The sequence below is a fragment of the Rhineura floridana genome, chromosome 8, assembly GCF_030035675.1.
Source record: "Rhineura floridana isolate rRhiFlo1 chromosome 8, rRhiFlo1.hap2, whole genome shotgun sequence".
In the NCBI taxonomy this organism is placed as follows: domain Eukaryota; kingdom Metazoa; phylum Chordata; class Lepidosauria; order Squamata; family Rhineuridae; genus Rhineura; species Rhineura floridana.
In genome coordinates, this window is record NC_084487.1 from 116963438 (window position 1) to 116976036 (window position 12599).

Here is a 12599-nt window from a genome sequence, read left to right on the forward strand (position 1 = left end):
TAAATGCAGTTACTTCTCTAGAATAATTGGGCTGTGGATATTGGCCTTCAGATGCATTAAATGAGTCTACTGCAAGAAACCTCCCTGTTTGGTTTTGAACACTGTTAAGAGACTAGATTAGAATTGTCTTTAACTCATGTTATGAATCCTATATTGTCACAGGAAACTATAAAGTTTTCCAGGATGATGCTGTGTTCTGGGTGACCTTCTGTTGCATTGCCATGATAGTCCCAATAGTTTTTGTTGGATGCCCTAGAGTTGTAAGTACCATTTTAGTGAAATTGTTTCACCTTCAGTTCTTGTACATTTTGGAGTGAGGACAGACAGAATGCTGCAATTGAACTTGTCACCTTACAGTTGTGAAAAACCAAAGTTTGCTTCCTCACTCTCATTCGTAATATGTTATGTATATATGAGATAACCAGGGAGATCTGTCAGGATACTTCCTTTTTTTAGCTGTAAGAGGCAAGCAGTGTTGTTTCAGCAAACTTTCAATATATGAAATCCTGTTCCATTATGTTTTCTTCTAACTCTCTCAATTCCCAGAGACCGGCTTTGTTTTGTGTTTGACTGCATATTATTGTAATTGTTCACTCCTATACAGGCATACCCCACTTAACGTCGCTTCACTTAACGTCGCCTCGCTATAATGTACATGCTCCATACGTCCCCACGCCCCGCTTAATGTTTGCGCGCTTCGCAATAACGTACTTTATTGGCATGACGCCGCTGCCATCTAGTGGTGATTGCGTGCAGTACAAGTGAAGACAATTGCTTCACTTAAAGTTTATTTTCGCTTAAAGTATACTCTCTGGTCCCATTGCGAACGTTAAAGTGGGGTATGCCTGTATTGTATAACTTCTGGTAGAAGAGCAGTTTATATACATAACACTATCCTTGGTGAAACACACTGGCTAAGTCTGGCTACATTTTTGCCTCTGCTTAAATGCATTTTTAGCAATTAATATTTTATTCTGTACACCTCCATGAGTTGCAATGCAAGTTAAATAGTTTTCACTTGATGCTTTTTAAAAAAAAACACTAATTCAGGGATAAGGAATTTGTGGCTGTCCAGATGGTGCTTTACAAAACTCTGCCTGTATAGATTGTGGCTGGCCGAATTTCAAAGGCATTCACGATCTGATCTCTCTCTTCAGCTGAACATCTTGACATGTGGCATAATAGGATCTTACACAATAGTCTTGGCTACAGCATGTTACTTGTACACAAGTCTGTCCTATATTGGTATAGACCTGCTTCGGAGGATTCTAAATGAAGACTTCAGAAGCACTTACACCGGGGTGCCCTTTCAGCGTAATGGTGAGTGTGTCTTCAGATGAGTGATGGGAAAGGCTATATATTTCCTCGATTGGAGGCTTGCTCTTGAGAACCTTGGAGAGAACTTGTCTAAAATGTTTGCAAGCTCAAGTTAGATGAATGGAAGTAGGGAACAGAAAGGAGTTGTGCCTTATGAATACAATTGCAAGTACACTTAACTTAGAGCTGCATTGGATGTTCCAAATAGTGGTGAATGATGTTGCTGACATTTCCCAAGGTTCTGGGTCTTGGCTGAAGGGAAAGGGAAGAGATGCATGTGTTTTGCCCTGCCTGGAATTGGACAATCGACACCTTGCCTCTTCAGACAAGACCAGAAGCATAACATACCTCCTTTTGCCACTTCTAAGGAACACCTCAAGTCACTCTTGTTACTCTGTTAAGGATCAAGGGGGTGGGGTGGGGGGTAGCAGTTTCAAGGTCTTTGGGAAAAACTAGATGTGAAGATGCATTTCAAAAAGGAGATGGGTTAGTATGGGAGATGTAGGCTGCATACGTACCATTCATTAAAAGTGCATTATTTTCCCCTCGAGAATCCTGGGAACTGTTTATGCCTTGCAGAGCTACAATTCCCAGCACTCTTCAACTACAGTTCTCAGGGTTCTTTGGGGGAACTAATGTGCTTAAAATGTATGGTGTGCATGCATCCATAGATGTCAGAAACTGTGAAGGAACGCTAGGTTAAGTGAGCAAATGAGGTCTTTACTGGCTTACTGAAAAAGAAGGAAAAGATCTTACTTGATCAGGACTACCAATTGAATAGTTTCTTCATCTTGTAGACATCATCCTCTTGGCAGTATGGGCAATGCTAGCAATTGGAGGAATCACGGTACAGCTGCGCCGAGAAAAACATGAAGCACCTTTCCCCCCACACCCCTATCGGATATGGAGACTTGAAAGAGAGCGCAGGATAACTAACATCCTAGATCCTAGCCATCATGTACCTCCCCTGAAAGAGAGGATCCATAGCAAGCTATCTCAGGTCAAGGACTTCTTCCAAAAAGAGCAGCCAGCAGGAGAAAGAACACCACTGCTTTTATAAACTGAGATGCAGTTCAGAAATGCAAGCATGGATTTTCAGGAGCCAGCAAGCACCCAGGGATACTGAGAACTTCCTCTCTTACCTCACCTTGCTCATCTGAAATAAGAATGGACTGGAGGAAGATCAACACTAGTCTACTAAAAGAAGCCCTGCTTGATGACCTGCTTTCTGCGCTGTAGCATGTAGGCACTTGTTATGAACTACCAACAGACTCAAGGATGGAGTGTACATATGTGCAAAATGTGAATATATGGGGGTGGATAGGTAGGATGGGGGAGAGAATTAATGGTCAGGTGTGGAACATCAGAGCTTCAAAACCCTGAGAGGTGGGAAATGGACACTTCAAGCACATGCCTAGTTCATTTTTTCAACCACAGTGTGAAATGCCTCCCTTTTAGCATATGTTTCAGTTGCACAAAGCATGGGAGAAAATAGTTGGAGATTTGCTGCAATGGAAGAACAGCCTTTTGCTGGCCTTGGCACTATTAAAACTGTTTATTCTAAACTTGCACTATCACTGCTAGTCAATAACTTTAAGATGTCAGGCGGTACTAAAATGCTTTTAATTGTTTAACAGTTAACTTGCATTCACTTTCTGTGTTGGGGAAATCTAGTAATTTTGATTCTGAAGCCCAAGAGAAGAAAAACATTTTTAAGTTTAGGACCCAGTTCTCTAGCAGGCTGTTAATCTGGTTTTAGTGAGTGTGGTGGCTAAGGCTATAACAAAAGATAGTCTCTCAATGCATTCTGAAATTGAAGGTCCCTTTTAATTAGGAACAATGGTGGAATACATAATGAGTAGCCTTGGTGCTGGTTCTTGTGACGAGTCTTGATATCAGCTTTTTAAAGTCCCTTTTTATATTGGACTGCTCTTGGCCACAACACTAATTGTCACTGAAAAGTTTTCCCTCTGTCCTTGTTGCCTTTGAAACAAAAAGTTAAAACTGGTTTGTAGGCATTTGGGGCACTGTTGTTCAGAAAACGCAATAGAAACCCAGGGTGGTCAGCTTCCTCAGGCAAGCTGCTTAGGGGTGTCAAATCACCCTCCGCCAATATGTCACTGAGAGGCTCAGAGCAGGAGTGATGGTGTTTCCCAAGGCTGCATATGAGACACTTAGTTCAGAGTGGAGGGGACAGAAACATTTCAAGTTCCTCTTCTGCTTACATATTATCATGCCACCTACTCTTAGCTTGGCAGCTCATATACAGGCTGGCCCCTGCTTGGGCAGGGGAGATGTTCTGTACCAGCCTAATAAAATGTTGCACAGCTGGATGTTGCCTCCTTAGCTTATGAGTTGGCCCATTCCAACATGACCTCTTAGCTTAGAGTAATGCAAATACAAATAATGCAATTAGTAGCAAAGTACAAATACCATATTGAAAAACCTGTTCCTTGTAATTGACAGTCCAAACCACTTGTGCCACTGCACTCTTTTATTGCTGTGGTTGTGAAAGCTGTGCCTGCAGATTTACACAACTATTCAAGGTGCAGGGGGCCCATCACTACAGAACCTGGCACTAGGTATATAATTTACATTTTCTTTCTCATGCACACACGTGGTGTTAGGACAGAAGACTACTTTCTCCTATTGTCTCCCCTTTCTGTTCAAATACAACCTGAATGTATAACAAGGATCTGTTGTGTTCCATATTGATGTTTTCTGGAGTTGCTGTTTGTGTCATTTGTGTGTAATTTTGTAAATTTTAGTAGTAATGATGGGGTGAGTAGGCTTGTTGGCACAAAATGCAATGACTGTGCTCTCAGACCAGGAAAGCTGCTGTGTTAAGACACCTTTAAATGAGAGAGTCGCTCACAGGGTGTGCATCTGAACTTGCCTGATTTTATAAACATTATGCTTAAGTTGTATCTCAGGCCTAAGTGGTGGAAACCACTGCAACTGTTTAGTCCTCAGTGCAGAGGACATAATGCAATCCATTCCTCTCTTGGCCCTGATGTTCACCTCTTCCCTGCCTAATATAACAAGACTCCAGATGTGCTGGATAAGGGATACAGGGTAGATGCTTCTGCTGTTGCCTTGTGTGTATTAAGGAATTTAAAGATACTGGGTTGTATTCAACTAAGTCCTACTCAGAGCAGTCCCATAAGTTAATGAACCTAAGTTAATAATGTCTAATAACTTAAATGGGTCTATAGTGAGTAGGACTAGCATTGGATCCCACCCACAATGTGGATCTCCAGGTTTCATCCCAGCAGCTCCCGTACTGGCTCAAATGATTAAGCAAAAGCTGTGGGTTATATTCAATGTCTGTATAGGAACATAATGGACTCCTGCTTGTGCAACAGGACTTCATCTTCTCCTCCCTCCCCCCCATAGTCCCTCATACACCCTCAAAATCTGTTCTGGGGGATTTTAGATTTGGGGGTTGCAGGGGGAAGAAGGGGAAGGTGAGGTCTGCTTGTGCAGTGTTGGATTTCACCCTGAGCTGTAAAGCTGTTTGAAGAGCTGTAAGCCTTTGACATGTCAAATGGACCAAAGGCTAACAATTGGATTGAAAGCAATAGAGTTGATAAAAGATGGAAAAGTCCATAGTTCTTGGCAGCTATACAGAGATCAATTTCATTTTAATGTTGAAAAGTGAAAGGTGTAAAAATGCCAAGAGCAGCTTCATATTGGTTATCTGGCCACCTTTTTAGTACTGAGGATAATGGTTTTGTATTGGCTGCTTGGGTCAGACTTTGGTATAAAACAACTGACCATGATTACTTTTTTTATAACTGCCATGATTTACACTGCAAAAATATAACAACTCATTTTCTATTCCTTTTTACAATAAAGATGTGCTTGAAACTGAAGTGCTGTTTATATGAGCTCCCCGAGTGTTATTACTGTTTAGGGACTGATCAATGAATTTGAGTTCATTCTGTCAGGTGTTGTGCTTTTATCTAGAAGAGAGGGTAGCCGATCTGTGTTTGTCCAAATGAAGGCATGGAAAACACACTTCTTTTTTGCAAAGTAAATGAATATGTAACTGCAGCAAACATTACTACTGCAATTATTGGTCTCTGTATGGAAACCTCCTACATATTAGGATCACAGAAGTACAAATGAATTTTGCTGCCATTGTAGTAGTAACTGATGGGCCTAAATCTGTTTCATATCATGCATCTTTTCATGGTTACTGTTAGTACTTTCTCTTATTTCTAGCTCAATCCTTCCAAAAGCAGCTTTACAATAAAAATGTTAAAAATATTGAACAAGTATATGAAGTCCATACACAGCCAAGCAGGAAAAAAAAGTCTTTAGGGGACCACTTAAAGGCTGCGGGGGTGGGGGGGACAACTGGAGTTTTGTTTTATTTCTTTCCCATGTGTCACCTAGAAGGTCTTGGGGATTGACTGGATTGGAAAAATGCTGGGTTTACCATGGGAGCCATGTTTAAATCTTCCCTGTGGCAGAAGTGAAAGCTGCTCACGAAAAAGGCGAAATAGATTTTTGTACAAAGTACAATCCACGTTTGGACACAGGACACAGCCCAGGGGCTGTACATGATACACTTTGAACAAGAGATAGAATAGGATTTTTTCCCTTAGAGGCTATATATACTGACTAGACAATGTGCAGAATTCATTTGAGATGTGCACATTTCCCAGTGAATATACATAATTCCCAACAGGCCTTGGGAAATGTGCAGAATTCCATTCGTAGGAGGGTTGTGTGCACAATTCTCCATGAGGCCTGGTGCATGTCTACTATGGCTGGTTAGTGTGCACTTTAACCACTCAAATTACATTCCACTTAATACATATATAGAGGATATGGCAGCACTGTGGTCCACTGTTCTCAGTTGGTACAACACTTACATCTTGTACCAGGTCCCAGGAACCATTTAAGATTGAATCCAGGGTTGCCTTCCTTCTAGTCAGTGCCATAACCAACTGTTCTAGGGTACAGTTACTTAGGGCAAGGGTAGCAAACCTTTTTCAGCCTGAGGACCACATTCCTTTGTGGGCAACTTTTCATGAAGTGCAAGCAGGGCTGGAGGCAAAAACTGGATGTAACTATAGAACAGGCTACATTCCAGCTATGCTGAAGACAGAGGTTTCTACACCCTCTAAAACTCCCCTGCATTCTTCAAAGCAAGTGAGCGCATTATCACAGTGCCAGAAGTGCGTAGGGATATGGCTGAGGAGAGGCCTGGAGGGCCACATTGGGTCCCCATGTCTGAGGTTCCTCCTTGATTTAAGATACCTAGAAATTGTACTAGTCATAACTTGAACACACATTTATCTATATATGAGGGTAACTACAGTTGCCTATTGCTTTTCTTCCTATAGCTGTCTCCCCGATTTTATTCTCCATCTCAAGACTAGTCTGAGCATTTTGGACTTAGAAGCAATAATATATCTCCAGTACTAAATTATTATTGGGGCCTGGTATTGCTACCCACCATGAGTCTGCCCCTTTGGGGATTTCTGGCTTGTTGGACTCGTATGTACTGTTACAGAGAAACACCACTACTAGTATGCTTTTCCTGTCCCTCCTGTAGTTTGGGTGCAGAATTCATCTAAGAATAGTTTCTTATTAAAAAAAAAAAAGTTTATAATTTTAAAATGAGTAGAGATGCCTGCTCTAGTCTCATACCACAGTGCTGTGGGGAAAAGCTTCACCACCCAAGATCACTGCTAGAGCCTGACTAGGAAAAGTAGAATTATACAAACTAAAACTTTGTGCAGGTAGGCACAGTTCATACAGATTTTGTTTTTGGTATGGAAGTGTAGTTCTAGCACAATGTACACACTGTCCAGCACACCAACTCTTAATCAGACTTCTCTTATAACACTTGCATTTCATAGTGATCCTTACATTTTTCTTGCAAGCTCATTTCTAACTGCAGTTTGTAGAAGTGAAAACCAACAGGAAATGCTTCCACTTGTGTCTGCAAGACCAATGCTGTGTTTAACAAACTGCGAATTTGGTAGTTAAGTCACTAAGGCTCCTGCTATACCATGGGGATGGGAGTTGGAAGGCAACAACTTCCTCATCAGCCCCAGCCAGAACAGGAGACAGGAAAATAAAGAGGCAGACACAAGATATGAGATAAACTAGGGCCACATTATTAACTACAACTATAAGAACTTCTCAACTGCATGGGGGGAAAATGTGTAGGAAATCTTAAACCCTCTATCAGGGTCCTAAGTCTGCCTTGATTGGGTGGGCCTACCCTGCAGGGGTGAAAAGGTGACTTTAATTCCTGCTGTTTCCCCTTGCCACACCCCTTCAAGTGAGGAGGGAGACCTTCCCAATTCCCACACCCTTTCAGCTGTACAACTCAAAGCAAGTGATACAGGTTAATCTGAAAAGTGGCTCATACCCTGTCCAATGGGTCCCAGAGCTGTGTGAGCAGGACTCTGGAATCATTCACCTGAAAAGTACCTCAGAGTACTCTCCTTTAGTACCTCTTCCCTTCCCCTCCGACACCTGCCAATTGACTGAATTAAACCAATCAACCTAATTATCAGGCTCCCACCACTAACTGCACCTCACAGTACTGCAGCATGGAATAGACAAAAAAGCTTTGCAGACCAGTTACAGGAGAGAGAGAAAAAAACCCTACATGGCCCCACCTAAGGTGACCAGTTTATCTCATACTGTATACCAGAAGGACGGCTGGGTGGCATAGCCTGTGAAGAAGAAGAAATAGGATGCACCCTGAGGTTTTATTATATAACCTCTGCATGCTCTTCCCCACCCCTGGCACAAGCACAGGGGCTGAACCAGAGGTAGCTTCTTGCCCCACTTCCTGCTCCAACTGTGCTCCTGCTCAGATTCCTTTGGGGCACGACTGTGGGGGCAGTATAGGCACAGGTCTGGGATGATAGGATTTGTAGTCTAGCAAGATCTGGAGGATCACATGTTCTCCATTCCGGCCATACCAGAACAGGCACTTCGCATTGCATTTGACAAACTTGAATGGTTGAAACATCTGCAGTTTACTGGCAAAAATAAGTTTACTCTACAGTATGTCTTTCAAGGTCATTCCAAGCAGATGCATTACAAATATAATGAGAATGGAAAACTCATGCCACACTGAAGGAAAGTTGATCAAAGTCTTAATTATGCTGCTTTGGGCAAGTAGAATGATACTCAAGACAGTCAAAGATTTGAACTAGACAATCACACTAATTTACCTTTACAAATCATTACTCAATTATCTTTTTCCATAAAGAATTACTGGTGAGTCAACAGCTACATCCATTCTACAAGCCTGGATATTTTCACATTTACAAAATAAGATTTCTGGAAAAGATTGCCTTTTAACAGCCCTATACCAAATGCAAGGAGGGTAGTTAGCACTTTACATTCCAAATATAATGAAAATAAGTGTTTGTTAAATTCCTATTTACAAAAATATTTTAGAATTTACAGAGGATAAGTAAAGCTTCCAGAAATTCCACTCTTGTCCACCTGGAGAAAAAAAAGTTATACAAAAAGTTTGTGCTTAGGCTAATATTTCTTTGACCAAGAGTTTGTTTGGAAAAGTCAGATTATAAAATTTCTAAGCATAAATTGTAAACAAGTTTCTTTCCACTGTGTAGTACACCATAAGCACTAAAGTAATAATAAATGATGTTCATTTTTCAGTTACTTTAAGGTTCTTTTTAGCGCCTACCACAATTAACTGTTCTATTTTAGATGTTTTTATGTTATCCAATCAGATTTAGTTCTAGACTGTACTGTCTCAAAGACGTATCCCACCTTAAACTGTTCAATTTTTAATGTACATTCCTGCAATTAAAGAATTTCCATTTGTCCAGTAGATGGTTGCTAGAAGAGCATACTTCAGAAGAACTGAAGCTCGTCTTCTTGAAGAATGGAATTTCTTATCAAATGTTTAATATTTGTTGATGAGTGGCAAATGGTCATGGAATTTGAGCAAATCAGAGCAAATTTATCAATTCCAAAATACAGAAATAGATGTTCCAGGTGCCTTGTTTTTTTTTAAAAAAAAACCCTCTTACTGAAACCTGAATGCATTTTAAAAGATGAGTGGCTCCTATATTTAGGCTTGGATCCCAAGTTTCTCATGCACCACTGGAAGGCACCAATAAAAGGTATTCTCTCCACAACCTGGACAGCAGCCCTATGTACACCATTTTGGAGACTCCTCAGAAGGTATATAGAGCTTCAGTGGGAAGTGGGAGCACACACAAACACTGTAGACAGTTAATTGGATCCAAGCTTCAGTGCTTTATTTACGGTGGGACAAAATGACGTGCTTCACATTAAGGAGCTGAGTAAAATTATTCTTGATCTAGAAAAATACTATGAAAAATTCTTATGCACTTCCTACATGTCTTTGAAAAATGCACATGTTATAGAAGTTACAAAATAGTGGATTCACAACCTGAAGTTCATTCCGTTACTCACTTGTTTACAAGTAGGTTTGATGCTGGCTATCTCTAATTTAATTAAATCTAAAAAGCCAGCCTTCTGCTTTTAACCATTAGTGACCAATGTTTATGGATATGGACAATTACTCCAGTGATTTCTACAAGACAAACCCAACTTCCTCTCTTCCCATCGGATAGGTTATATTTTACACATGAATTGTACCTTTAAAAAAAGTTAATGCATTAACATTTCTTTTGTACCTTTTAAAAAAAAAATACAACCCATCTGTAAAATGTAACTTGACTTGGGGCCCACACTGACTATAGGTGTTAGCCAATCAGTACTGCTCAAGCCAACCGATTTCACTCAAGTTCATTCCATGAAGGGAATAAGTATGTATGCAAATTGATAATCTGAATGTGCCCTAGAGGGCAGGAACTTCTCTGGGTTTTTTGTACATTTGTATGCACCCTGTATGACCAGTAGTTTGAACCTTCTGAATATCTGTGTCTAGTTTTTCAGCTGTTCTGCATGGTGCTATTTAAAAACTTCCAGTGACATTAGCCAGTTTCCTATAGAAATTATGTTTCTGGTATTAATTAAGATTGGAGACTAATAATGATTTTAAATAAATTGCTTTTAATGTACTGTACATGGTATAAAAAGTATAAAATTGTCATCTGAATTAGGATGCATTAACTTGTCAAGGCTGCACTTGGAAAACAAGTGTACCCTGATATTTGATGATATTATGTGCAGTGGCCAAAGTTTCCACAGGATCTTCAACTCTTCCTGAGACTCAAGTCGCTGTTTGTTACTAACGCTGACAGAGATGTACTTTCTGATGCATCATCTCTGAGATTCAGGAATGATTCTCTAGTTATTTGCAGGATCTCCCTCAGTCCTTTGTTTTCCTGCTGTAATCAAGGAAACAGTGCTTCTAAATGTAGCATGGCAAAGCATGAAATAATATTTGCAAGAAATACAAAGAAATTATGGAGGGAATATGTTATTTCAAGCACTTAAAAGGAAGTATTTTTTACAAACACAGGTAAAGTCTCATCCCTAAGCTGTCTCAAACTCTACTCCAGAATATACTTTCAACAGGAATATTCTTTGATGTAAACAATTTTTCTATTACATTTATTAGCTTATAAGAGTATAAATACTTACAATGCTTAAACTAAAAGTAAATTGGATCAAGCTGGAGATAAAAGCAATTATAAACACTGTTTAAGTGACATGTAAAAAGAACTTTCCACCTGGCTTCATTAGAAGAAAAGGAGAGAGCAGCTCAGCTAGGACCTACTACAGCTGGCATGATATCTGTGTTTTTCTTGTCTTCCTATGTTTCCCTCTCTAGTGTCTATTACAGTCTTTTCCAACCTTTGGGTCCCTAGATGTTACTGGACTCCAGTTCCTGTAATTCCTGTCCATTGCACATGCTGGCTGTGGCTGATGGGAGTTGTAGTCCAGCAACATCTGGGGATCCAAAGGATGGGAAAGGTATTATCTAATTTTTGAAACTGTAAACTGCCTTGAGTACATTGGCAGAAACGCAGTATGTAAAAGTGAAAAAAAGAAAAATCAAGCTTACACAAGGCATTGTTATAATTGGTATTTGACCATGGCCAAGTAATAAATAGTCAGGTTGGCTGGTATCCCAACTTTAAAGCTTGAACTTTTGTTTTTAATGCTGTATCATTTAGTTTAAGTGGCAAGTTGCTTGAAATAATTTGATAGCAAGTCCAGGAGTAAAAATTCCTAATTCCTCAGCTCAGCAGGATTTGGGGTGATGCACCTCTCATTTAGAGGAAGTCAGCTGTGTCCTGCAACTCTCTCCAGAGAGCTTTTGTCTTTGCCAATCCCAATGAAGCCACATGGGTGAACTTCTCTCTCCACTCTGTAACTTGTGAAATTATAAAGAAAAAATGCCTCTGAGCCTATACAGAGATCATGGCTAAATTTCAAAAGGACTCAAGCTTGGAAAATATTTTCAGTGGCAGGCATCAGCAGACAAACTAGCGCTTTTCCTTCATTGCTTGAACCATTGGGAAAATATGAGTAAGAAATTTAATTTTAAGGTTTCAAAGATGAGAAAACATAGTTTCTTGTGCCTTGGGCTAATGCATCCTCCTTTCTCTCCCCTGTTGAAGTGCAGTTACAAGAAAAAAAAATTAGAAGCTTCTGCTTTTAAATTAATTACAATTCTTCATTACATCCAAACTAGGGTAACTATGGCTTCTTTAACATGTGGTTTATTGGAATACGCCAGAATATGAAACCATTATTTGATCCTGACTTGTTCCAACAAAGCACATTTTAAAGAAGCCATAGTTACATCCAAACTTTGGTAACAAGGAACTCTGATTACTTTAAAAGAGAGAGCTTCTGATCTCCTCACACAGCTATGAGAAGGAGAAGGAAAGGAATGAGCCTGAGGCACATACAGGGAACTATAATTTCCCAGTAGGTCTGAATTGGCTGCCCATTAAGTTGTTTCCTAGAATATGCCACTGGAAACAGCCAGCGGTTTCCCATCTTCCAGTCACAGGACCAAAAAAATTAGCTACAGCAGCACAAACCATTGCTTGTGCCACTGCAACTAAAACCAAACCTTAGGATCAAGGTGCTAAATGTGATTTTTACATAATAAAGGGAGTCTATTTACTTCATTAAGTGTAACAACTAAGAATGTAATTAAGAGTGTACCTTAAGATTACTTATGTAAAATATTTGCCTTCCACTAAGCGACTGATGTCTTTCAAAATACAAAAGGAATCCTTAAGCCTTTTGATATTAAAATGCTTTCCAAAGTCTAGCATGACACATGGCAGAACTGCTTTATTATCATTTATTAGTGCTTT

General features: G+C 40.0%; 2 protein-coding genes across 5 annotated transcripts in view; one reads left to right on the forward strand and one right to left on the reverse strand.

Annotated features, from left to right (window-relative positions):
• Positions 1-5192, forward strand: part of TM7SF3 (transmembrane 7 superfamily member 3) — a 30048-nt gene extending 24856 nt beyond the window's left edge. The window contains exons 10-12 of the mRNA XM_061582212.1: positions 163-260; positions 1158-1320; positions 2115-5192. Coding sequence (XP_061438196.1) covers positions 163-260; positions 1158-1320; positions 2115-2377 — 524 coding nt within the window. The 3' untranslated portion in view covers positions 2378-5192. The remainder of the gene's footprint in view (positions 1-162; positions 261-1157; positions 1321-2114) is intronic.
• FGFR1OP2 (FGFR1 oncogene partner 2) overlaps positions 1-12599 on the reverse strand; it is a 30136-nt gene that overhangs the window by 1817 nt on the left and 15720 nt on the right. Inside the window, exon 6 of one of the 4 annotated variants that reach the window (XM_061582216.1) lies at positions 8331-8805. The exons of 1 other annotated variant lie outside the window; for it this stretch is intronic. In XM_061582216.1, coding sequence (XP_061438200.1) covers positions 8761-8805 — 45 coding nt within the window. In that variant the 3' untranslated portion in view covers positions 8331-8760. Of the gene's footprint in view, positions 1-8330; positions 8806-10351; positions 10650-12599 lie in introns of those variants that run through there. 2 more of the 4 variants (XM_061582215.1, XM_061582213.1) reach the window with 2 other exon arrangements.